Source organism: Gavialis gangeticus, unplaced genomic scaffold, assembly GCF_001723915.1.
Source record: "Gavialis gangeticus isolate Ggan-Ray unplaced genomic scaffold, GavGan_comp1, whole genome shotgun sequence".
NCBI lineage: Eukaryota > Metazoa > Chordata > Crocodylia > Gavialidae > Gavialis > Gavialis gangeticus.
The window spans coordinates 16476473-16499935 of NW_017729001.1; the positions used below are offsets into that span (position 1 = coordinate 16476473).

General features: G+C 41.3%; 1 protein-coding gene across 1 annotated transcript in view; it reads right to left on the reverse strand.

Annotated features, from left to right (window-relative positions):
* Positions 1-23463, reverse strand: part of PPIL2 (peptidylprolyl isomerase like 2) — a 152828-nt gene that overhangs the window by 24493 nt on the left and 104872 nt on the right. The window contains exons 15-16 of the mRNA XM_019506953.1: positions 7381-7498; positions 4049-4105 (exon numbers count right to left, since the gene is read on the reverse strand). Of these exons, the coding sequence (XP_019362498.1) occupies positions 4049-4105; positions 7381-7498 (175 nt within the window). The remainder of the gene's footprint in view (positions 1-4048; positions 4106-7380; positions 7499-23463) is intronic.

The window sequence follows — 23463 nt, forward strand, 5'->3', positions numbered from 1 at the left end:
GGGGGGGTGGGACTGGCTCCTTGCTACTATGCGTACTCCTGGGCAGGATGGGAGGGCATGTGCTCTCCAGATCTGTGCGTGGCGTGGGGGCAGGCTGCCCACTGTGGGCTCGAGGCTCCCTGTCCTGTTGTCCTCCCCCTGGGGCCTGCGCAGCCCAGTGGGTGGGACCCAGAGCAGCAGGGCAGAGTGGGGCCAGACAGGAAAGCTCCTTGCTGCTGTAAACCCTGCGCTGCCCTGGTGAAACATCCCCTGCCCACCCAGCAGCAGCAGGAGCGGTGGCACAGAGCTGTGCCCCTTGCTGCTGCTAGGCAGGGAGTGAGGGGCCTGGACCTGCATCCTGGTGAGCCAAGGGCGCAGGGAGAGCTTTGATTTTCCGTGATAAAAAACCCAAAATCAAATACCAAAATTTATAGGTACTTAGAATTTATTTTGTTATAGTGATTGAGGCACTTGTAGGCTTCCAAAATGCTAAAGACAATAATTTCTTTCGGTGATATCTTTTATTGGACCAACTGCATAGTTGGGATAAAGTCAGACAAGCTTCTGAATGCAAGACATGACCTGATGAAGAATGTCTTGCATTCAAAAACTTGTCTAACTATCCCAACTATGCAGTTGGTCCAATGAAAGATATTGCCCAAAGAAATGATTGCCTTTAGCATTTTTAATGTCAGACACTTCGCTGCCAATCACTTGCGATGGTAATTACTGAGTTAAACTAGGCAACTGCTACAGCAAGGAATTCGCATAGCTCATAATACAACTTCACACAAAGGCATTTTCTTCTTTTTCATCTCTCAGTTTGGTTCCTCTTTCATGCCCAGATTACCTTCTATTACATTATGGGCCTTTACATAACATCCATTGTCACTACTGTTGCTGGCTAATAACACTGTCACTTAAAGGCTTCCCCAGAAAACTGGATCCCACCAACACTCGCCAGTGACTTAAAACATTCTGCATAAGGCAAAGACACACATGCTAATTCTTCATATTCCCAATGCCCCAGGCAAAGCTTTGTACAAAACACCATCGTAATCTAATGCCTCACACTCCAAACACCTGCTACCAGGCAAAGCTTTGATTTTCAACCTGTAGTGACACGAATTAAAACAGTTTCTCAAGAGAAGGAGTTTTTCAATATTAGTCTCCTCCCTTGTTATAAAAAAGGGTCTTTCTTCCCCTCCTCCCCCTGTTCTTTTCAGGAAGAAGGCAAGCTTACTTAAAAGGTCTTCAAAAATTAAATAGGGCAAATTTGACATATGAACGACATATGTGCAAACTAATACTGTGGACAGGAGTTGCATGGCAGTAGCTGAGGTCAGAATTTGATTCATGGAAAGTATTAGCATTCGCAGTGTAACCAAAACAAGTCTTCTTCAGATATTATGGTGAGCAGCACAATATATATTATGATCCAATTTCAAACCCATCCAAACAAGGGAATTCCATGAAGTTGCTATAAATCTTAGCTCTCTCCCTCAAATATTGCTTGTAAATATATATATTAGGTAACAGATATTATCTAAGAGCAGGTACAGTGCCAAAAACCTTTGTGACACAGATTTCACATAGCAAACTGAAGCTAGAGTTTCAGTCACAGTCTCTCTTTTGGGCTTGTGTTTATATTATTCTAAAATAAAGACAGATAGCAACAGGCTTTTGATTACAGAATGCTTCATAAAGCTACTTTGGAAAATACACCTTAGGGTAGATCCTCACTGCAGAAATACACTCAAGTTAGTCTTAAGATAGCCTAGCTCCAGTAAGAGCAGCATAGTGTGAGGCAGCGCTGGAGTGGTTTTAATTTGAGTGTTTCAAACTCTTGTGTGTGATGCTCAGAATTCTGTGAACACATTTCACGTTTGTGCACTACTGTAAGCTCTCTCAATCCTTTCTTGGTAAATTGTGGGAGAACTTGTCTGTCTGTTCTTTCCCAGGTACAGTAAGAGCTCTGTTATCCAGCACCCATGGGGAATGAGGGGTGCTGGTTAATCAAATATGCTGGCTATCTGAGAGTTACACTTATCTCCAGCCCTGCAGGTTGGAGGCATCTTGGCCCATTTGAGCCACCACCCCTCCCACCACATCTGGTGCACCAGGGCTTTCATTCCCTGGTGTCACTGTGCCAGGGGACATGGAGTGGGGCCCCATACAGGCTGCTCTGCCCTGAGCCACAGTCCACGAGGAGGAAGTGGGACTCGGCTCGTGGTGGTGAAACAGGAAGTGCCACAGTGGGACTTCCGGTTTTGCTTTTGCCGTGTTGATCGGCAGGTGGTTTCGCTTTTGCCACATCGATCAACATGCTGATTAATGGAGTATTCCAGATGGTGAAGTGCCAGATAACACCGTTTTTACCATACATGGATGTAACTGGACTGCCAGGACTTGAGCCCAGTTTGTCTGCACCCAGAACTGGAGAATAGTTCTGTTAGCTGATGAGCTCTGCTAACTCAAGCTTTAGCCAAGACTCCCTGGCTACAACAACCAGCCAGCTCCCACATAAAAGTACCACACTACTGAAGTTAAGGCCTTTTTGTCCAAGTGGACAAATTACAGCTTGGTATTAACTCCATCGTAAAGACAAGTTTTTATTTACTGATATCAAAAGTACCACTGGCATACACTCACACTGAGCTACCAATATTATCCAGATGGACTATGGAGCAGGACACTTGGGTATCCATTTATCTCACAAAGTAACTAGGGAGCTTTACATTTTATTGGTAGACCCATTAGAGAGGCAAGAAGAAGAGTAATCTAGACAGCCAATTCCCACAGGGGCAGTTTTGTAACATTGATCGTTAGCTAAACTATTAATATTGTGGTCACTTCCAATAATGTGCTGGGCTCAGCTGGAGACACAAAATGTAAACAATCCAAGAAACCTACACACAGAGGAGATGGGATGGATGGGGACGAGCAAAGGAAAACATCTTGTGTATAATGTGACACTGCTGCATAACATCTAACCAAATGGAGGGCCACATGCATTTTTAAAGTTGCTGACTTTCAAGCTAGATAAAATCAGAAGAATAAATAAAAAAAATTAGTTAAAAAAATAGAATGATCCTAAGATTCCAATGACCTACCAGTGGAACAGACTAATAAAATTCAACATATCTACGAGTGTCTTGACACGTTCATTAAAACAGCTTTGCATGATTTATTATAATCTGTTCTCAGTACTTGTACCTGCAGCAGTGGTAGAAAATATTATTAGGTACTGTTTGCCCTCTACCCGCCCCCCCGCCTTTTTTTAAAAAACAAATCTTCATTATTATACCTTGGTCTTCACAATAGGAGAGCTTGAGTGGGTGAAATGCTAGGGAATACTGGATGCCTCATGACATGAGATGGTCCTTGGAAGTCTGACACTCCCTGTACTGATATTTTGTCATTGTACCATAGTCCACAATAGTAATGACAGGGGACAGTAAAACAGAAGGGCCCAAGAAGAGTGACTCTAAGCATTCACAAAGGAAGCCCTAGGACATGCCTGACCTGTTGACTGACAGTTCCTGAAGGGATGAAGGCACAGTGCTGAAGAAGTAAATCACTTGCATCACAGTAATGAGTGTGTATAAATGATTAGAGATGGTGTTGACTACTCTATCCTGACTTCCCCCAGAGGCAGAAGAGGAGATCACAATAATCAGGGAACTTATGGGGATGAAAGGAAAGAGGGAGAGGTCTGATGACAAAGGGAGTGTCTGAACACTGGTTAGCAGGATGCTGGTCACTTGATCATAATCAAGACAATGACAAACATGGTTTCCCACAATAGCAGGGAAAGGAGAAAAGAGATATGAACAGAAGTATGTATTGAAAAGTGCAATCCTGGCCTCTCACCAATGAGCACATGTAGGAAATCAGCTGATGAAAAGGAGAAATATCTGACAACTGAAGCCCAAGCAGGCAAGGTCAAATTCTATCTCAAACCAGAATTTTTTTCACCACATACATAAAAATTACCAGATTCACCTCTGTGCCTTCAAAGTTTATGGAATAAACTATATGTGCCATGTAACTGTGATCTTTCACTTACCTGCCAAACACTGTGTGCTTCTTGTCCAGGTATGCACAAGAACGAAATGTGATGAAGCTGGAGAAGAATAAAATCATAACTGAGGGTATGACCTTGTGGAGGTTCAGCAATATTTTGAAAGCCAAGTATGTTTGAGGAAATTCTGCATGGTATCCTGATATGAGGAGATGTAAATCCCTCTCCTGACTGTGGGAATGCACTGCATGGCTCTTGCCAACTACATTTTCTATGGATTATGTCTGACAAAAAGCATTTCTCGATTTTGGGGGGGGCGGGGGGGTTGACATACTTAGTAAAGTGTCATACTGTCTTCCCCCAGACATGCCTTGACTATTTACAAACTTTAACCAATGAGTTACAGAAAAACCAGCCTTAGATAAATGCCCTCTTCTGAGCATAGTAGGACTAAGAATGTCACAGAAGGGCAGCAAGACCTCATGGGTCCTGTATGTATCTGGCAAAGATATTCAGCAGCATCATGATCCATCAGCTCTGATTTTTAAAATCAGAGTTAATTTTTTGCCTTTCCCACTGTTTACGTTTGGTTTGTGTGAAACTGGACTGGCCCTGTTTATAATCCATGCCTCTTCTTGGCTTGGCAATGTTGTTGCATTTAGCTTGTAAACACAGAACAAGAATATTTAACTTAAATGCTGAAATAATAAAAACATTAAGAAAATTGTTTATTGATGTGATATTTTGTTTCAAATTTTACACATCTTAAAAGGAGATACTAAGATATCACATCTAAACCAAGTTCAATTCCTCCAGATTTTCTGAATAGCTTAACAATTTTCTGGAAGCTCCAGAGTATAAGCATATAAGGCAGAGGTTCCCATACTGTGGGCTGTGGACCATGATGGTCCATGGAGTAGGCTGGGTATGCAGTGCTGGCTCTCCTCCCTGCTTCCATCTGTTGCACTGCATTAAAAGACAGCTAAAAATACCTAAACATTCTCTTCACAGCACTGCTCCATGTAAGCAACTGTTGCAGTTGTCTTTGGAAGTTATGTGACTGCAAATGGAGGGGAAGCCATCTGTGAGACATTCGCTTTATTAAGTAGTTGCTCCTACCCCAAGAAAAGGTAGGAGAGCCCTGGTTTAATGAGAACTTTGAAGAATATCCTTTAATTGCATCCTCCTCAGTGTGGCCTCTGCACCATTTCATTCTCATACGTCCAATAATCAGACAATCACATGGTCCATTAGATTAGTGTTTCACAACCTGTGGGTTGAGACCCAAAAGTGGGTTGCAAAAATATATGAAAGGGTCCTGAACAAACTTAAAAATGGATCAACAAACTCTAAAAATGGATTCTCCTTTAAAAGGAGAAAAATGTGGGAAGCCGTGGCTTTTCCCTTGCAGGCTGGCAGAGTTCCACTCTGTGAGGGACTGCTTGGGGGTCAGGAGTAAGGGGCATTGGGTTGGCACTGGCCACTGATGTTGACAAATGGGTCCTGGTACAAAGAAGTTTGAGAACCACTGCATTATATAACATTACACCAAAAATCTGAGACCTAATATATGCTGTCTGGAATACTGAAATCTAATTATTCTTCAGAATAGTCAAAGTAAAACAAAGCAGGGAGTGAGGCAACCTCATTTTTGAGGGGTCTTGGGATGAAGCAGAGAGATTTACTCAAGTTCTGCTCAGCATCAGCTGCACATAAGATGATCTGTTTTCACCTTGCACAACAAGCCCACCTAATTCTTTTCCTTTCTATCACTATTATGGCAAGCTTCTTATAAGTTTCCAAGTTAACAACTGCTTCCAGAAAAGTCTGAGCACTGTCTAGGAAGTTTTATAAAAACAAGCAGCTGGAACCTCTCAAGAACTTCATGCTATCAAGGAATTTAATTTGCAATTACAGGGGAAAATATAAGCTCATTTATAAAAGCAGATGTTGTAACTCAACAGCAGCAAGTCACAGAGGAATATGAGAGCAGCAACACACTTGCCAACAGTTCCAAACTGATGCATGTCATTTTTTTAAAAGTTTTTATCACCCACTTATTAACTTTGCATCAGGCATCCAGTAACAAAGTTCAAAACGAAGATAACCTCTATAAAGACTAGATCCTGCAAGGTGCCAAGTGTTCCTGTCTCAGTGCAGCAAATGCTGTAATTGCTTAGCTTCAAGCATGTGACTAATCCCTTTAAAGACAATGGGACTACTGCTTATGCATTAAAGTTAATCACATGCTTACAAGCTTCGCAGTGCTTCAGGGCTGTGTGCATGTGAACCCTAAGAGAATCTCTTTCCAAAGAAAAGCACAATGGAGCAGCTTTGAATTTAGGAACAGGGTCATCACTCAAAACTTTTAATGCTGGCTAAGATTAGTCATCAAAGCCTTAGGTGTAGGGATACTGACCCTCTTCATGTTAGTTTACTTACTGTGTTAGCAAATTTAGCTGTGTGCAGTATGAGTGCCTGTGGTAATAAGACTGACATTTACAATCAGAAAACAATAATGGACAGTAATTAGCAACTGTGCATGACACCTGATGGTCTTTACAGTGGGGATGATGTATTGGAAAGATACCCTGAAAAAGTTTTCAGTAATCAATATTAAGGATTTTATAATTGTGCATAATTTACAGCAACCTGCTACTTAAACAGCCTCCCAATAAAAGATAGACGTTCAATCTGTTAAAGTGACACAGAGAGATTAACCAAAATATATCCTTAAAAAGGTTAAAGAGGAAAAGTTAAAAAAATTCTGTGCTGTGAACAAGTCCCTTTGATACAATACTCAACATAGTAGGCTGTTATAGATTAAAGATATTTAGAAAGTCAGTTCTTGCTATTTATGCTTTATGTTTGCTTTGTGCATTTTTCTCTGCTCAGAGAATGAAAATCAATTTAGTTAAGTTTCACTTCCAGGGTCACTGAAGGGCTTGGATTTCCTTCACTGGAGAAGATGTATTTATTTAAAAACACTTCCTTGTTTGAAAAATGGTATAGGCATATATTTTATCACAGTTTTTTCTATTTTCTTTTCCTTTTTTTTTAAACTTAAATTGCCATCTTGGGCTAAAGTAAGATGACAGTGGCACTTTAGTGGTAAGGCCCATTTAAGGAGAACATGGAGAGGAGACAGAAAACCAACAAAAATACAGAAGGCAAATTAATGTCAATTCCAAGAAGTTCCAGATTTTCTTGGCATCTTCTACTAGCTTTGGAAATGAGTTGGAGGATTCTGCCTTCATAGTTTTCAGCACAGCACTGGGAGAATGTTTCATTTTGGTGCGTCAGAGTAGTTAATCGGATGCCATTTATTTTATTAACTTCATACAACAAGACAGAAAGATTGGCAAAAGACCACTTACAATTGTGATTTATTGGTGTTAGGTCCTGAATTGGCCATGCTGAGAACACCACGCCCTGTATGCGATAGATTTGGCTTGAATTCATCTTTAAAAGGTTTCCCCCAATAAGACTCTCCTCCTAAAAATAAAAGGGGGAAAAAAAAAAAATCTCATGTTTTTTCTTCATTAGATTCCAACCACCCTTTATATTCCTTCCTGGCATCCCACTTCTTTGGTGGCACTGCCACTAAGCTTACGGCTTCTGATATCGCCGTACATAAAATGTTTGTGTTCCTTTCCCACCAGCAGGCTGATACCTGAGCATTACCTGAAATCAGGTTTGCAACTGGCAACATAATACTCTGCCCCTATAGTGCTATTATCAACTGTGACAGATGTGACTGTTTGCCAGCTGCCTTATATACTTTGACTGTCATGGATTAAATTTTTTGTTGCCCATCACATCATAACCTCCTTGAGACATTAAATCTTAAAGGGTGTTTTCCTGACATAAGTAAATGCACAGAGCAGAAAATTACCAGTTTAACTGCACTCTGGGCATGTGGTTAATGCCGTGAGTAAAATAAAGGATGAGATTTGGATATTTTTCATTATTGCACTAAATATATATGGTATCGATGAAATGCACAAGCCCTATATTGAACTAAGAGCTCAACAGTTGAGCTCCTAGTTAGATAACTTGGCTTAGTAGTAAGGGGACTATGGGTGCATCTACACGACACCGTATGGTGATGTTGCTATGGTGCCATGCTTTAGTATTTCCTTTTGGAAGTACTAAAGCATGGCGAAGTACAGGTGGTTACTGCACTGTGCACGTGGCACATGGTTAGATTTTGCCACTGTGGCAATGTAGCAGCGTGCTATACCGGGGGAGCACGCCATTATGGCAATGTAGTTGGCTATCACACATAGACCCATGTGATTACTACACTGCTGTAGCACACTGTACAGCAACGTAGCACATCACTATGTCGCTGTAGGGTGACCTGTAGACACACCCTATTTATCCAAATCAACAGCCAGTAATTAGACACTCCAGACCAGACATTCACCACCTCTGGAAGGAAGGAGGGTTTGCAAGACTTCTCTCTCCCTCTCTGGCTGTCATTTCCTTACATTATTTACAACAAATATGACATTTTCACTTTCCTCCAGGATCACTCCTAATGAGAAAAAAAAATGCTGAGATGGATGAGTCATTTCTATAGTTTTACGTTCAACTCCATAATTTTGCTTGACAAACCGCAAAAAATATTTCACCTTACCATGGTATTAAAAGGAAAGCAAACACAAAAATATCAGAACAGTCAAAGAGGCTGCTACATGTGCAGAACTTGTCTGAAAATCCTCTGGAGTGACAGTATCACTAGCGAAGCAGTAGAACAGTTAAGGGGCTGCAATACTTAATGGCTATATAGCCATGTAACAAAGGAAAGCAATTTCCGATACCCAATGGACAGAAGAGCAGTGAGTACCTGCTGAGGAGGAGGGAAATGACCTGCTCTCAAAACCCCACAAAGAAGACTGCAAGCCTATTAAAATGACTTTATAACATTGTCTAAAACCTGTGAATTACAGGTAGACAGCTGTAAATGAAGCTGCATGTGGAACTAAGTAAATGTGAAATCTCAAGAAATTGACTCACTTAAGGACCCAATTAGTCTTGTTCAAAAGACCTGCTAATAAAGTTGAATGTTACCAGCTCCACAATTTAACAAGAGAAGGCAATGAGAATAACACCATAGGGAGTTCCTCTAATCAGGAATAGTTCTGATTACATCCCTGATTGCTAGCTACTGAATATTTTAAGATCAACTAAGCCACATCCATATGATTTTATTTGGAAGTTTCTCACTATTATACAAAAGGAATGAAAGGATCAAGAAGATGATACCACAATGGCCAGTCTCGACACCCAAGGCCAAAACAGATGTGGCCAACTTTACATAAGATAGCATGTAGAAGGGAAGATAAAACTCGCTAGCAAACTAGGATACTGGCCTCCTAGGGGGCTACCTGGGGGTTGAGATGTACGTTGGGAAGAAATAATGAGAATGGTTTGGGAGCTGAAATACGGTTAGGTAACGAGAATCTGTAAGTGTGCACAACAGTTACCCGCTTGTCTTTTTGACACCTGAAAATTATCTTGTATGAGGTGTATATTGTAACAACAGCCCATTAAGGTTGGCTGTGGTAGAAGGAACACCTACCAGAGAAAGAACAGAAACAGGCATGCAGCCATCAAGAGAGGCATCTAAGAGGTACTGCTAAAAAGCTGCTGGTCCCGTCTCTGTTGGCAGTTCTATATGGCCGTACTGGGCACAGGGGCTGCTTCCATGTTTGTGAGCAGCTGGAGGGAGAACAGAAGATGGACGAGGGCCACACATTAAGATACAAGCAGACAGCTTCACAGTAGAAACAGGGGTGCTGAAAAGAGACTTGGCTAGCACTACAGTATGTGGAATGATTTTACTTTCTCCTTTAAAAAACAAACCAACCAACCAACAAAAGGAACTATTCTGCTTAATTTAAAAATAGCAAGGATGCACTCTTCAGCAACTCCTGTTAACCTCTGGAATAGTTCCAACCTTCCAGTGTCTGCCTGAAGCGGCAACAAAGGCAGGCAGGTAAAAGGACAGAAAATAAAACACTCTTAGGGAAAACTAGCCTCTCTTTCTCTCTCTGAAGCAAAACATTGATCCACTACAAAGAGACCCATTCTAGTACCACACACCCAAGAGGCCTAATGAGGTCTAATGGTTAAAGCAAACGATTGGGGAGTTGTGACACTGTTTTATGTCTAACTGCCACTGGCTCACTGTATACACTTGGAAAAGACATTCAGGGTGTCCCCATCTACCCACCCACGGTACTCCTATTACTCATGTACCAGTGTATCCAAGTACCTAACAGCCTCACTGCTGGGAGGTATGGCGATGTGGTCATCTTCATTGTGCAGAAAGGGAAATGAAGCACAGGGTTAAATTCAAATAAGGACATAGCAACTTAAGTTTCACTTAAGGTGCAGCTTAAGTTCATGCAAGCAATCCCCAAAACTTCTGCCTATCCACTTTGGCACCTACATTTTGTCACAAAAATCTATTTAGCTGCCTAAACTTCAGCTCCCACAAATCTTAACCATCTTAACTGAGCCAAATATTTACATCCCTAGGCATTGTGTAAAACCATTTAGGATCCACAGATTTGACACTGGTCCAGCTAAGACCTCAATGGAGAATACTCTGGTAGGCTGGGTTTAGAGCAGGCATGGCCAAAATATGGCTCACAGGCCAGATCCAGCCCACCAGGCCCTTCTATCCAGCCTGTAGGTCCCCTCCAAAAAACAATTATTACCAGCCTGCAGCTGCCCCTCTGAAAGCTGGCGGGACGTGGGCTTTCAGAGCTCGTGTGCCATCGGACCTCTGTGGGGCTCCCAGAACTCCAGCTGGGTGCCCCATTGGGAGGCACCAAGTGAGATAACAAGCGACTAGACAGCTGGTGAGGGGAGAGGAGAGCTCCTGCCTGCAGGATGGGGGAGGGTGTGGGGGTTTGTGGATGAGTACCCACAAACACACCTACACCCCCTCGCAAATCCCATACACCCTTCCCCTGCACCATATACAAAAGTAAGGCTTTATGTTGAGCTATTATGCTATCGCCTTTATATACACTATGCAAACGCATGTAAATCAGGACAAAAATATTGTTGGAAATAAAATTAAAATGTTATAGTAGATGTTTGATTTTTAGTATATGATTTGGGTTTTTTCTGGTTCCAAGATGGCACCCCTCCCCCCAGGAGTATTTCTGGGGGCTAGGGGAGGGACTTCCGGTGTCAAAGGTCAGGGGTTGGGGGGAAGGGGAGACTTCCTGTCCCAAGATGGCAATCAGGGGGCAGGGCTACCCTTGCAGCCCTCAACAGCTCACCAGAAGTTCTTAAATGGCCTGCCAGCCAAAATAATTGCCCACCCTTGGCTTAGAGCATGCTTAATACATTCTGGGTGCATCTACACTTGTCTTTAAGGTGACATGATAAACTTCAGTGCAGTATGTACCAGAGTTACTTGCTCCCAGGTGCAGTATCTATACCCATGCCTAGGACTGCAGCAGTTTGAACTGGGGTAGAGCAGCCCTAGGCAAGCAGGGGGCCTGGCGGGGGGGTCAGCCCCAGGGTCCAGGTGGCAGCATCGGGTGGTGGAGGGGCTGGCTGGGACACAAGGTTGTTAAAATGCAGGGCTAGCTGGCAGGTATGCCCCGCACTTTAGCACCCTCATGCCCCAGCCAGTTCCTGTCACCATCTACATATGTGTTTCAGTGCATGTTATTACTCCACTGTAGGATAATACTGTCCCCAACAGTACTATCCTATGGCAGAGTTAATTAATTTACTGAGCCCTAATACTGGTGCATGCATAGACAGTGATGATCTACGGCGGAGCTAATTAGTCAACTCCGCAGTAAAGTGCACGTGCTGATGCACCCACTGACAGCATTATAATTCAGGATCTCTTGTGGTAGGAATGAACTTCCAGGCCTCTGGTTCCTGTTACTAGTGCTCTAATACAGTTTATCCAATAGCTTTTTAATGAAAACCTCACAGGCAGTTCAAAAATAGGGACCAGAACCCAGATTTCCCTCTCCCACAAATACACTTTGCACAACTTTATAAAAACAAAATCTGAGAAACCCATTGGGACGGTTAAAACCTTTCTTAACATCAAAGTTAATGGTAGGTAGAAGCCACATCTTTAATAAAAGCTTTGCTGCAAACCTGAAAAAGATAGTCTCTTCTATGAAGAGGAGAAGGTGAAATGGGAAAGACTGCATGCTACTCACAGGGATAAATTAAACTGCATTTATCATTTCAATATGTATTTGGGATGGCAGCTGTAGGTGAAGCATAACTAGCTATTCAAGATCATGACCACAGCTAGTGCCGCTGGTGATAAGGTGAAGAGATGCAAACTGACATCTGGAGTAATAAGGCACTAGCAAGTATAAAGATAAATATATTTGCAGGCTGCATTTTATACTTGAGTTGGCTCATTCTTGGGTGGATAGGATGGTTTTTCCTTCTCCTAAGAGATTATGTTTATGGAATGTATAAATGCTATATAGGCTCATGTACAACCCCTTTACAAGGAACTGCAGAGATGCACCTCAAGTACCTAGAAGATTTCTGAAAGTATAATGCTCTAAAAGCCAGGTGTGGGCTGGGAATCATCACTCATGACAGCTGTGATTTTAAATCAATCTTTTTTTGGCTCAAAAATTGCAAAGTACTGGTAAGGAAGTGGGAGGGCTTTGATTCACAAAAACGATGGCTCGCTGTCATAGCTTTCTTCTTGTCACTTAGAAGAATAAGGCAAATGATAACAACATCTGATGATTCCAGACTCCTGAGGTATTTTGCTTCACTCTACCATGCGAGGAGAGGTAAGTGCTCCTCTGCATTAGCATGGGAGGACACTACACACACACAGAGGGTAGGCCCTATATTTTTAAGAGGGCCTCCATTAGTTTGAAATATCATAGGCTTAACTTTCAATGGAGCTGCTATTTTAGCAGGGAGAAGAAAGATACTAGATAAAAGTAATGGTGATCACTTGCACAGTTGCTGAATTCTGCAGGACCAGGGACTTTACAACATAGTAAACTGAACACCAGTGGAGGAGCCACAAAGCAGAGCTCAACTCTGACCTGCCCCAGTCTCTGCACGGGGATGGTGGTAGTTGGATGAGTAGAGGGGTTCTGCTGGCTTTGTACCATGGGAATTCCTATGTACCACAGGGATTCTCTGATGGACATTTAGGCCTGAATCTGGCTCCTCTGTGCCATTTTCACTTTATGAAAGGGCTGGAAGACAGAAATTTAGCTTATTTGGTTTTCTGATCACGTGCAAATTACAGCAGCTGAAATATACCAGACCTGCTTTAAAAATGTCAAGTCCTGTATATAGTTCCTTTGATTTTTCTCCAAACTGGGTTGGGCATTAAACCTGGGTTTTTTTCCCCCATTCACCCTTTCTTCATCCACCCCTGAAAACTAGAAATACAAGACTAGCTGTTCCATCTGCACAGGAACTGACAATATTCTCAATGCTGAGAGACTTATTTACAATGCCTTACCACTTAATTATTATGAACAGCAGGAACAGTTACATCATGAATATGAAATTCATTTTCAAATAATTAATCATTAAAAGGAATGACCATGATTCAGCTGATTAGTCTGAATATTGCCTGTGCGGGTGCTTATTCGTTAAACAAAGTATGTTATCGCAGCTTTGGGAGAAGCAACAGACTCATTTCCAACTGGCTCCTGAAATGTTAAGTGCAAAACTGAGGAAAGAGAGCTTGGCCTGCTAAACAGGTATTAAACCATAGAGTATTTTATACCTGGATGTCTTGGCAGTTCAGCTTTGCCAGCTTTGATGAGCCACTGAGAACCATCTCCCACCAGTGTTATATTTCAATTTTATTCTTAATGCTGAGCTTTTCCAGGACATTAACTGTTTAGCAGCATAGGTCACTGGCCAATCCAAGTTATTACTAAATCCCAAATGCATTAATTAAATGCTAACAAGAGACCCAACAGCAATACAGACACATCAGTACTACATGCAAAAAAAAGAAGGAAAAAAAAAATCAAATTAGTGTCCCTGCTGGATGGAGCTGTTAAGCTTGTAGATGTATGAAAATGTACAGAGTAATAGTACTATCAGCTTGATTTACAGGTTTTTTCTAAAAACATTTATAAAACAAGCCCAACTGTGGAGTTTAGAGGTCTGTACACCAGTGGAAGCCACAAAGCATAGCTGAGCTCTGGTCTATACAGGTTTCTGCATGGGGACAGTGGAGGACACAGCATATTGTATAATTATACAGATGTAATTGTATATCTGAGCGTGTATAATATATAGCCCGTGGCCATCCTGGAATGAATGTACCTGACTGATCTCAAATCATTTTATAAGATGAGCCCTGTAATCCTGGGTGCTGTCAGCACAAACCAAGCATTTTTGGTTGAATTTTTGGTATGTGTGAGACTATGGAAATCAAATAAGTGGAAAGATGTTGTTTGGGCCCATCATCACTGCTGAGCTGACAGACAGGAATATATATTATACACACACATGTAAAAGAATATACAATACACACAGGCTTACCTTATCTCCCACATTTAGCTTAGACAGTTTTAATAGAAAGCCAAAAAGGATTCCAGTTAAAGCAGGAAGCTTTTCTTTCTTTTTTCAGAAAAGGTTCTTTTTGTTTGAAAGCCTTCATATCAAAAGCAGCACCAGATGCAGCACTGATTGTTTACATATGCTAACTCACAGGGAATGGAAAAAGCCCCTGACCCCAGTCCAAGCCCCTTCTATTATGAACAGAGACAACAGTGGAGGGGGAGGAATTTTCCTTCATGGTCTCCCATTTATTTTTATATAACAACTGACATTGCGTAAGTCAAACAATTTGCTCTCATAGAAACCTTCCAAAGAGCCTTCTCTGCAGAAATTTTTAGCTTTAGGAGATGCATCTGTTTTTACTAAGAAGCGCCAAGAATCAAAGAAATACTGATATGCCTTAAAGACGCCAGAAGAAATCAAAAAGGGAGTTTACATTATACACAACCATCAAGATATGCGTGAGTGGAGTATAAAGCGCTGAAACTCTATATAGACTAAACTGCCCCGATCAGATTATGCAAACCTTCCTCACGTCACCAGCACTTACGCCAGCAACTCCATTGCTTCCAACAGCCATACTCACATAAGTACAGCTTTTTAGTCAGGTCTTATGCAATCATCAATGCTCTGAACTTCAGCAAAGCTCTTCGCACATGTGAACTGGTTTATCCCAGTCTCCCCAACTAGAACACACTCTGTTGCTAGGGCTGACCCTTCATTTTTCCCTAGAGACCCCCCAGAGAGTTCAATAGGCCGATTCTAACTGGGGACAATTTTCAATTAAATTTCTCTCAGGATCCTATGCTACCACTTATTCTTGAAGCATATGAGCAAGTTCCACATCGAATCAACTTCATGAAATTTCTGGAACTTCTGCTTTACAAAGTCAACTCTCTGCTTAGTGTAGGTTCCCTCTTCCCCCCCAACTCTCCACCCCTTCCTGCACTGATTCAATTAAAAAAAAAAAGTTTAGGGATAGAATCAAACCCTAGGAACAGTTTGGTAGACAGGCGAGGGGTAATCAGAGTTACCAGCACATACAAACCTGTGGAAGATAAGGCAATTAAAGGAAAATATGAGGGTGTGGAAAATATAGGGATAGGTAGACAAAAGTCTTTCATTTTATAACATGTTATAATGAAATCAGTTTTATTTAACATCAGTGGGAAGGAGAAACATGCACTGAAGAACCACCGAGGGCACTGGAGTAGTAAGTCCTTTCTGGACACTTAGGGCACATCCAGACGAGCACGGCCATGCAGTATGTGGTGCTGCAAATGTATGCAGTGCCACACACTGCAGTCAGGTGTTCTTTGTGCTGCAAGGGCACACTGCCCATGTGTGCACTGCTCCATTTTTTTTCCCCCATGTGTTTTTTTTGACCTCTGGATATCTCCCGAAATGGGCTGAATCTCCTTCCAATCAAATCAGCTACCGAAGCTTTGCACAGCCTTACTGTATACTGTGCTTGGGTTCAGGGTGCAGATGGGGGAGTTAAAAAACTTTCCTTCACAGGAACAATGGTAACAGTTACACCTAGGTAGCAGAAAAAGGTGCAAGATAGCACCACTCCTATCTTAACTCCCTTATGACTGACAAGCTGTGCATCATAAAGCCAATGGTGTTAGTTGGGAGGTGGGAGGCAAAACTAATCCGTTCTCCTTCCATTTTTATTAGGAGAAAGCATCTGAAGGGCAGGAAGGGCGAATATTAGGTTTATATGACACAAAATTGTTCTTGGTCAAGAGAAAGCTACAGTTTATCAGAGATTATGGCCTGCCATTAGTTCAGCAAAATAAATACCTGGGTTTAATACTTAAGACTGTAGGTCCTTGTTATTTTCAGGGTGAAACTAAATCTCAAATACTCCAATGAAAGCTCATAGCAGGGATATCAAAACAGCCCAAGACAGAGGCAGCCCACTTTGTGGGACATACTGAAAAGCATTGTCCTGGGATAAACAGGGACATAGCTGACTTTTAGGCTGATCTTACAAAGCTCCAGCACTGAGTAGCCAGTGGATGCAACAGCCCATCTGCCATTGGAGAAACAGCACAAAGCATTCTGGTGTTTGAACACCGGTTGTTCTTTGATTCCTTTTATTCAAGGTACTGCACACAGTATATTTATCTTCCTTCCCTGTTGGGCCTCTTTCAATTACTGTATCACAGCTGTCAGTCAGCAAAGTTGGAACTGCCCTTTCCTTGAGAGAATTTGAGAACTTCATCTACCTCACTTAAATAACTGAAATAATTTAATATTACTAAACAGAAAAGTCTGGGCATTGCACAGTTCCAGCCTTAAAAAGTTCCAAGATTAGCTGAGGCTAGAAAGCAAAGAAAGAATGACTGTTATTGTTAATGAGGGGGACTTCCAGGTTAGGAGTAGAATACAGAGGAGGGTTGCTGGAGTACAGTTCACACCAACAATGGGCCTCAGGACTTAGCTAACCTCTGAGAAAGCCAAGCATTTCATCAACAGTATACGCAAGGGCTTCTGGTTATTTCTAAAGGAAGTAGGGTAAATATATGGTGTGGTTGGATTGTCAAATGTTCTATTTGACATTTTAAACAATGGTAATAAATCATCATACAAAATTATAGGAGAGAGAAGTCAGATGGCATGAAGAAAAACAATGAAACACATCAAACACTACCTATTACATAGTTATTACAAAGTAATTTTGATCATGTGTAACTAGTTTTAGTCATTTTAATTATCTAATGTTTGTGGCTACCTATTCTGTATTTTAGTTCCTGATTTAAAAACGACTCTAAAAACCCCCCCAAACATTTCAGGTGTTCAAGAAGAAACATACTACATTCAACTTTTCTCAGTCCTTTCTGGTAATTCAGGACACACCCACCAAGAGGCAGAGCTGAAGTTTACTGCAAAGCATGTGTAACTCACATTGCTAAGATTAACAGGCCATAAAATGCCAAAGTAATGTGCAACATCCTGTCCAAAAAAGATTAAGGACAATCATTAAATTGTTCACTCTATTTCTAGTGACAGAGTTGCAAAGCTTTGCCTTCTCTTCATTTGTTATCTATAACACCTGTAGCAAATGTTTACCCCCACAGTCTCTCTTAACTGGTGAGGCCTTGGTGTTCACCAAAACCGAATGGTCACACTTTGCTCTTTGTTCTTCAAAACCTAGGTTCACAGCTGGAAAATCCTTCCTTCCTGCCTCCGTTAGCAACTGTCAACATAAAGCCTTCTGCATTTGAAATGGCTTCAAGGATTCTTATGCTTTGACCAGTGCTGGGAGAACAGTGATGCTCTGCACCAGGAATTAACTTTTCCTTGATGTCCAACTTAAGTTCCTTCAAAACACAGTTACTTTCTCTTGTGAATTCTCAGATATTTCAGACCCTCTCCTGAGTTTTTTCCCCCCATCAGTCAGAATAATATTTTCAAACATACTTTTAATAACATCTTTTTTTCTTCCGATTTTTTCCTGATTGACCTCATAGTTTAATCTAAACAGGCTTCTGATTTTTATCACTTCTTTACAAAAATTCTTACAAAAAAATGCTGACAGATGAAGCTGAGCATATAAAGAAGCTTAAGATTTAGCTGACTGATTATTCAAAGACAAAACTGAAAAAAATTCAAGTAGTTTCAAGCCCTATCTTCAACTAAAGCTGAACAGCCAGAGGCCAAAACAAAGTGCTATACAGACTAACATATTTCAAATCAATACTTGAAGTTCTGTGAATTTCACTGGAGTACTCATTTTTTGGCTTTTGACTCAGAAGTTAGGATCATCAGGACTGCATCAGCTAGCAGCCCCAAGGTCTGAGTTGTGGGGCTGAAAACCCAACATTCGCAGTGGAGGACGTTAGCTAGGGCTGTGCGAAGCTTTGGTGGAGATTTGGCCTAATTTGGTGGCCGAATCTCTGAATACAAATTGAATCACGAGACCCTTTAATCTCTCGGAATCGAATTGGAACCCTCCAAATCGATTTGGAGAGAGATGATGATTCGGACACAGACACAACTTTAAATGTTTTTTCTACATACTTCAAAGTACCAGGCAGCTCATGAATGCTGAGGCAGATGGAGCATCCCACAGGAGCACGGGGGGCACCCCCTGCATGCTCCACAGCAGACCTGGAAATGGACGAGCAGCACTTCCGGTCCACTTCTGGGTCCGCTGTGGACCATGCGGGGGACCTCCCCCACGCTCCTAAGGGGCGCTCCATCCACCCCAGCATCTCAGCATTCACAAACTACGCCTGGTAACTTGAGGTACGTAGGAAAAAAAACAACACAATGCTGTGTCTATGGCCGAGTTGCTGATTCAGAGAATCAGCAGCAAATGTTCAGATTCGGATTTGGCCAATCGAATCGGGACAGTGATCTGAATCACAAATAGAATTACTGTCCCCCAAATCAGGCCAAATCCAAATCGAATATGGCCCGCTTTGCACACCCCTAGTGTTACTGTGACTCTCAAACACAAATCCCACACTGACTACGGACCAAGTTTGTTAACTTGTAGATCACTGAGAGGGGGAAAGTGGAGGCATGAGTTGTTTGCTTTGAAGGATGAATTTTTCCTAATCTGTTTATCAGTTACTGTCTCACACAAATCCTGAAAGGCATACAATGTCAATGCTTCAGAAGTCAGGCAAGACATTTCCAAAGGTATAAATACTGGTTGGGCACCTAACTTCAATTAATATTGACAATACTCAAATTGTGCTGACTAAATGGTGCCATGTTTTATAAGTACAAGAAGTAGTTTCTTTAGTTGAGTGCTAGTTACTGGTGTTCCTGACTTTATAAACATAGTGTAATTTGGCACGAACTACAAAATAGAGTACAATTTAGAATTTCTGTGAAATCTGTTAATCAAGTTCATCCGCTTTGATGGTTGAAACATTTTACCTACAAACTAAGCAATTCTTTAAATTATAACTACATTAAAACTACTATATGTTGAAAAAGTTACAATAATTTTATGCTCTTTCACTTTCAGACAACTTATGATCCTATTTAAAATTCAGAGCAAATGATTTCTGCTTTCTGAGACTTCAAATATATATCCTGTTGGTCAAATTTTGAACTGTAAGTTCAGAGTTGACAAAATGACAAGAAAATCCTCAAAAACAACTTTGAGCAACCAAACTCTTGGGAATCCACAGCTACAGTAAGTGTGTATTTATACATATGTGGACATAAATGCATACAAGAACATGTCATGTTATAATCACCCAAAACTCAGTCCTTAAGCTAATTTGAAGAAGGATGGCCAGAAGCTCTTAAGGCAGCCTTCTCCACTATTTTCTCTCTCTCCCTCTCCATCTCACATCAGTATTTCCCCTCCTCCTCCTCTCTCTTGCTCAGTCTCATATGGGCATGAGTGTGTAATAAATACAATTTAGCTAAAACCTTGACAAAGCATGGTTAAATGAGTGTGGTTTTGCTACACTTGTATTGCTACAGAATCATACAAAAACTAGTTACAGCATAACAGCTTATAAGATATCCTTTGATAATGATGCAATTGTTAGGTCTGCCTACATGTGCATTGGTTTCAATTACCTGAAGCTGTTTGTACACCTCTGAACGTGACACACACACACACACACACACACACACACACACACACACACACAGTAAACACTGCAATTGTCTCTTTGTCTATATTTAAACTTTCCTCTGTACATGAGATTTTCCAACCTGCATACAGTTGCCAGACAACGGTTTCTCATCTACTTTTCTGCTGTTAAAGCCCCAAATTATTTTTTTCTTTCCAGTTTTCTCAGGATAAAGATGCTGCAGATCTGTTTTCCTTCTACAATATGCAGCAGATACTACCTCAGAAATGCTGAAGAGCACGATGTTGCAAAATGCATCTAAAAAGTAGAGATGGTTTTCACACCATTGACACTATCGCAGTTCCTCCTCTCCTCAATCTTCCAAACAATAATATACTTCTTCAATGAAGGGCTGTTACCATATGAATTACGAAGCCAGATCACAACTATAGACTGTCATGGAGTTTGGATCTTTGCTTTGTAAATAAAACATGTGAACTTTCAACTTTATTCTAATGAAGCATTTCAACATCTCAGTCAACCAGAAAGACAAGCTTAGTGCCTACTAAGGACACCTGTGGTTGTATTTGTAGCATCTGCCATTTCCCTTTTACCCGACTGCTTGCTGGTTAACCAGAGTTGGTTGTGGTAGCAACAGGTATCCACGATACCTCTAGAAAGAAAAGACTACAGTAGTACAACAGTGCCAGAGCAGACACATGAGAACCGTAGCTATTTTCTATATCAATCATCCCTTTAGTATAAACTTACAGAATAACTAGAAAGTTCAAATAATTTATTTTTAGCCATTTGTACCAAGTTCCCGCTTTGTGGACTTATTCCAGGACTCTGAAATCAAAACACGGCTTATTCTGAACTTTTAAATAAGGGGCTGGTTTGAAAATAATCCTGAAAATAATCCTGACCTTCCTACACAGGCACTCTGAGAAAATAATTAAGCCATCTTGTGAGCAGAGCTGGGTTGAGTTTTTGCTTAAAATAATAAGTGTAATGCAATAACACTGTAGCAGAAGAAACAACAGCAGCTCAAGGCCTGAGAATACAATAGCTCAGATCTGAATACCAGAGATGAAAAAATCCATGGCTTCCCAATTTAATCAGCAGTAAATTAAAAAGGATTTCAAATATTTTAATTATAGCATTTCAGCTTGCTGATTTAAGAGTATCAAAACAGTTATTTCATATTTCACATTAATTTGTTTTATGACCTGCCGAACTAATTATAGAGGGGGAAGAAGGGGTTTTGATTTTACATCTTAGGAAAATTCACACTCATTGTCCTCACTGCTGAGAAATAGAGGCTACAAGATGGTCTCAATCAGAATGTTTCAAAAATGTATTTCTTAAAAGGCAACATACATTCCACTGTCAGAAGTGGTGACAGAGTAGCTGGAGCTGTTTGCTCTCCCCATGTGTGCCACGAAAAGCAAGGAAGTATTATCAGAGCCGGTAGTACTTAATGAAGTGTAAAAAATCAAATGCAACAATTAGATGACAGTAGCAAATACTAGCTGAATCAAGCAGACAAACAATTGTCTGAAAGAAAAAAGCCTGCTGGGGTTGTACCACTTTCAGCTTTGCAGAATCTGCTGGATAATCAAGAACAAATCTCAAAGATTTTCCCTCTGATTGTTTAAATTGTTTCATTTTAACCAACATAAAAACAAGGGCCTGAGAGTCCTGTAGGAGCCCAGTGCCTCTTCACTCTAACACTAATTGATTGCAACTCAGGTTATGGTCTTTATAAATTTAGACCTAAAAAGAGAAGAAAAAAAAGAAAAAAGTATTCAACTGAAAAGCATATTTCTACAGTGTTGGGATGCTTCCTAAATGACAGTTCCTTTTTAAAGGGCTACTGGGATATGTCAGAGCCACTTGGGTGGTAAGCTGACAGTTTTAGGAGAGCTCCTGCAGGTCTGTAGGATATTCATTTTCAAGTAAAATGAAATAAAAGAAAAAAGGGTGGAAAAAAATTAAATCTCCTCTGTCTACCTTGTGCTAATTTCTCTTCTAAAATAAAAGAAAACACACTGGGGATTGTCCCACCCTGTATTTATTTGCATTTAATGTATTACTTGCATTCAACAATGCAACTAGGTCCAGAGCAGCAACACAACTGCTTTACCAGTTGTAGACTGCTTTTCTATACATTGCCAGTTGTGTTGCATTTCAAGCTGGTTCATCTGCAGAAGTAGAACCTAGAATGACCCCAACTAATTTATTTCCCCCCCAACAACGAGATGAACTCCAGCCCAGAGAGTTGAAAGGCTATCACATTAATCCAGCTAAGTACCTCTAGCCCCAACAGCAGCTCTTTGATTTCTCTTGTTAAAGATGTTCCTAATTATACCTTATGGGATTCTGAACTAATAGTTCTCTTCTAACAGAATAAGATCACCTTTCTTTTAACAGTCCAAGAATATGAAATATATACCAACAAGGTTTCATCAATGGGCTTTGGCAGCCAAAACAAATTCCCCAACTACTTGCACCCAAGCAATCACATAATCCCTCATTAATTTTATGCCCATCAGCAGTGGTGGTCTTGGCCAGCCTTAGTATTTCCAGATTTAGTTACATAGACCTTGCTTTGGATAAGCAGACTGAGTATACAAAAGAATATGTGGTGCATACATGAACTAGGAGTATAACAAAACGTATAGAAACACAGGACTTGCCTAACAGCTGTGGCATTTAGAGATGTTTGAGAGTGAATAGGCAAAGTGATATGTGCAGCTGCACGCAGAGCCAATTTATAGCAGCAGGTAAGGATCATAATACAGAATACAGTGGGCAATGCCCTGAGGAGCCTTCACGGCAAAAATAGGAGCAGCTGCCATGTACATCTATTCTAATCAATCTATCATTTCTCAAATGGTTGTCTGCACTGGGTCCAAAACACCAAGGGTGGGAAGAAAGAATAGGTAAGAAAATAGTGGTGACAAAATGATCCCTAAAGACTAGTGTAACAGTGTGGGGTCCTAGGGGTGGCCGTGAATGCCCCTAGCACCCCCTACCGTGCCAATGTAATATTAAAAGCACCCTCACATCTCGCCCACCACGTCTTTGGTGTCAACAATGTATAAGGGAGCCTGCCCTTAGTCCTCTCTGACACTGTGCTCCGATGTATCTCAGTCGTTGTTCTATCTTGGGTGACTCGGTGCACCCCAGCCTTATGGGCTATGCATGGCTCCAACCACCCTGTACCACGCCCCAAGCCTCGCAGAAGTACCGGACGTTGTTTGGTCGACTTCACTCTCTGCGCCCCACGGGTGCCTCCGGCCTGCCCCGCAACCGCACTCTCTGACACTCATTAATCTCTGC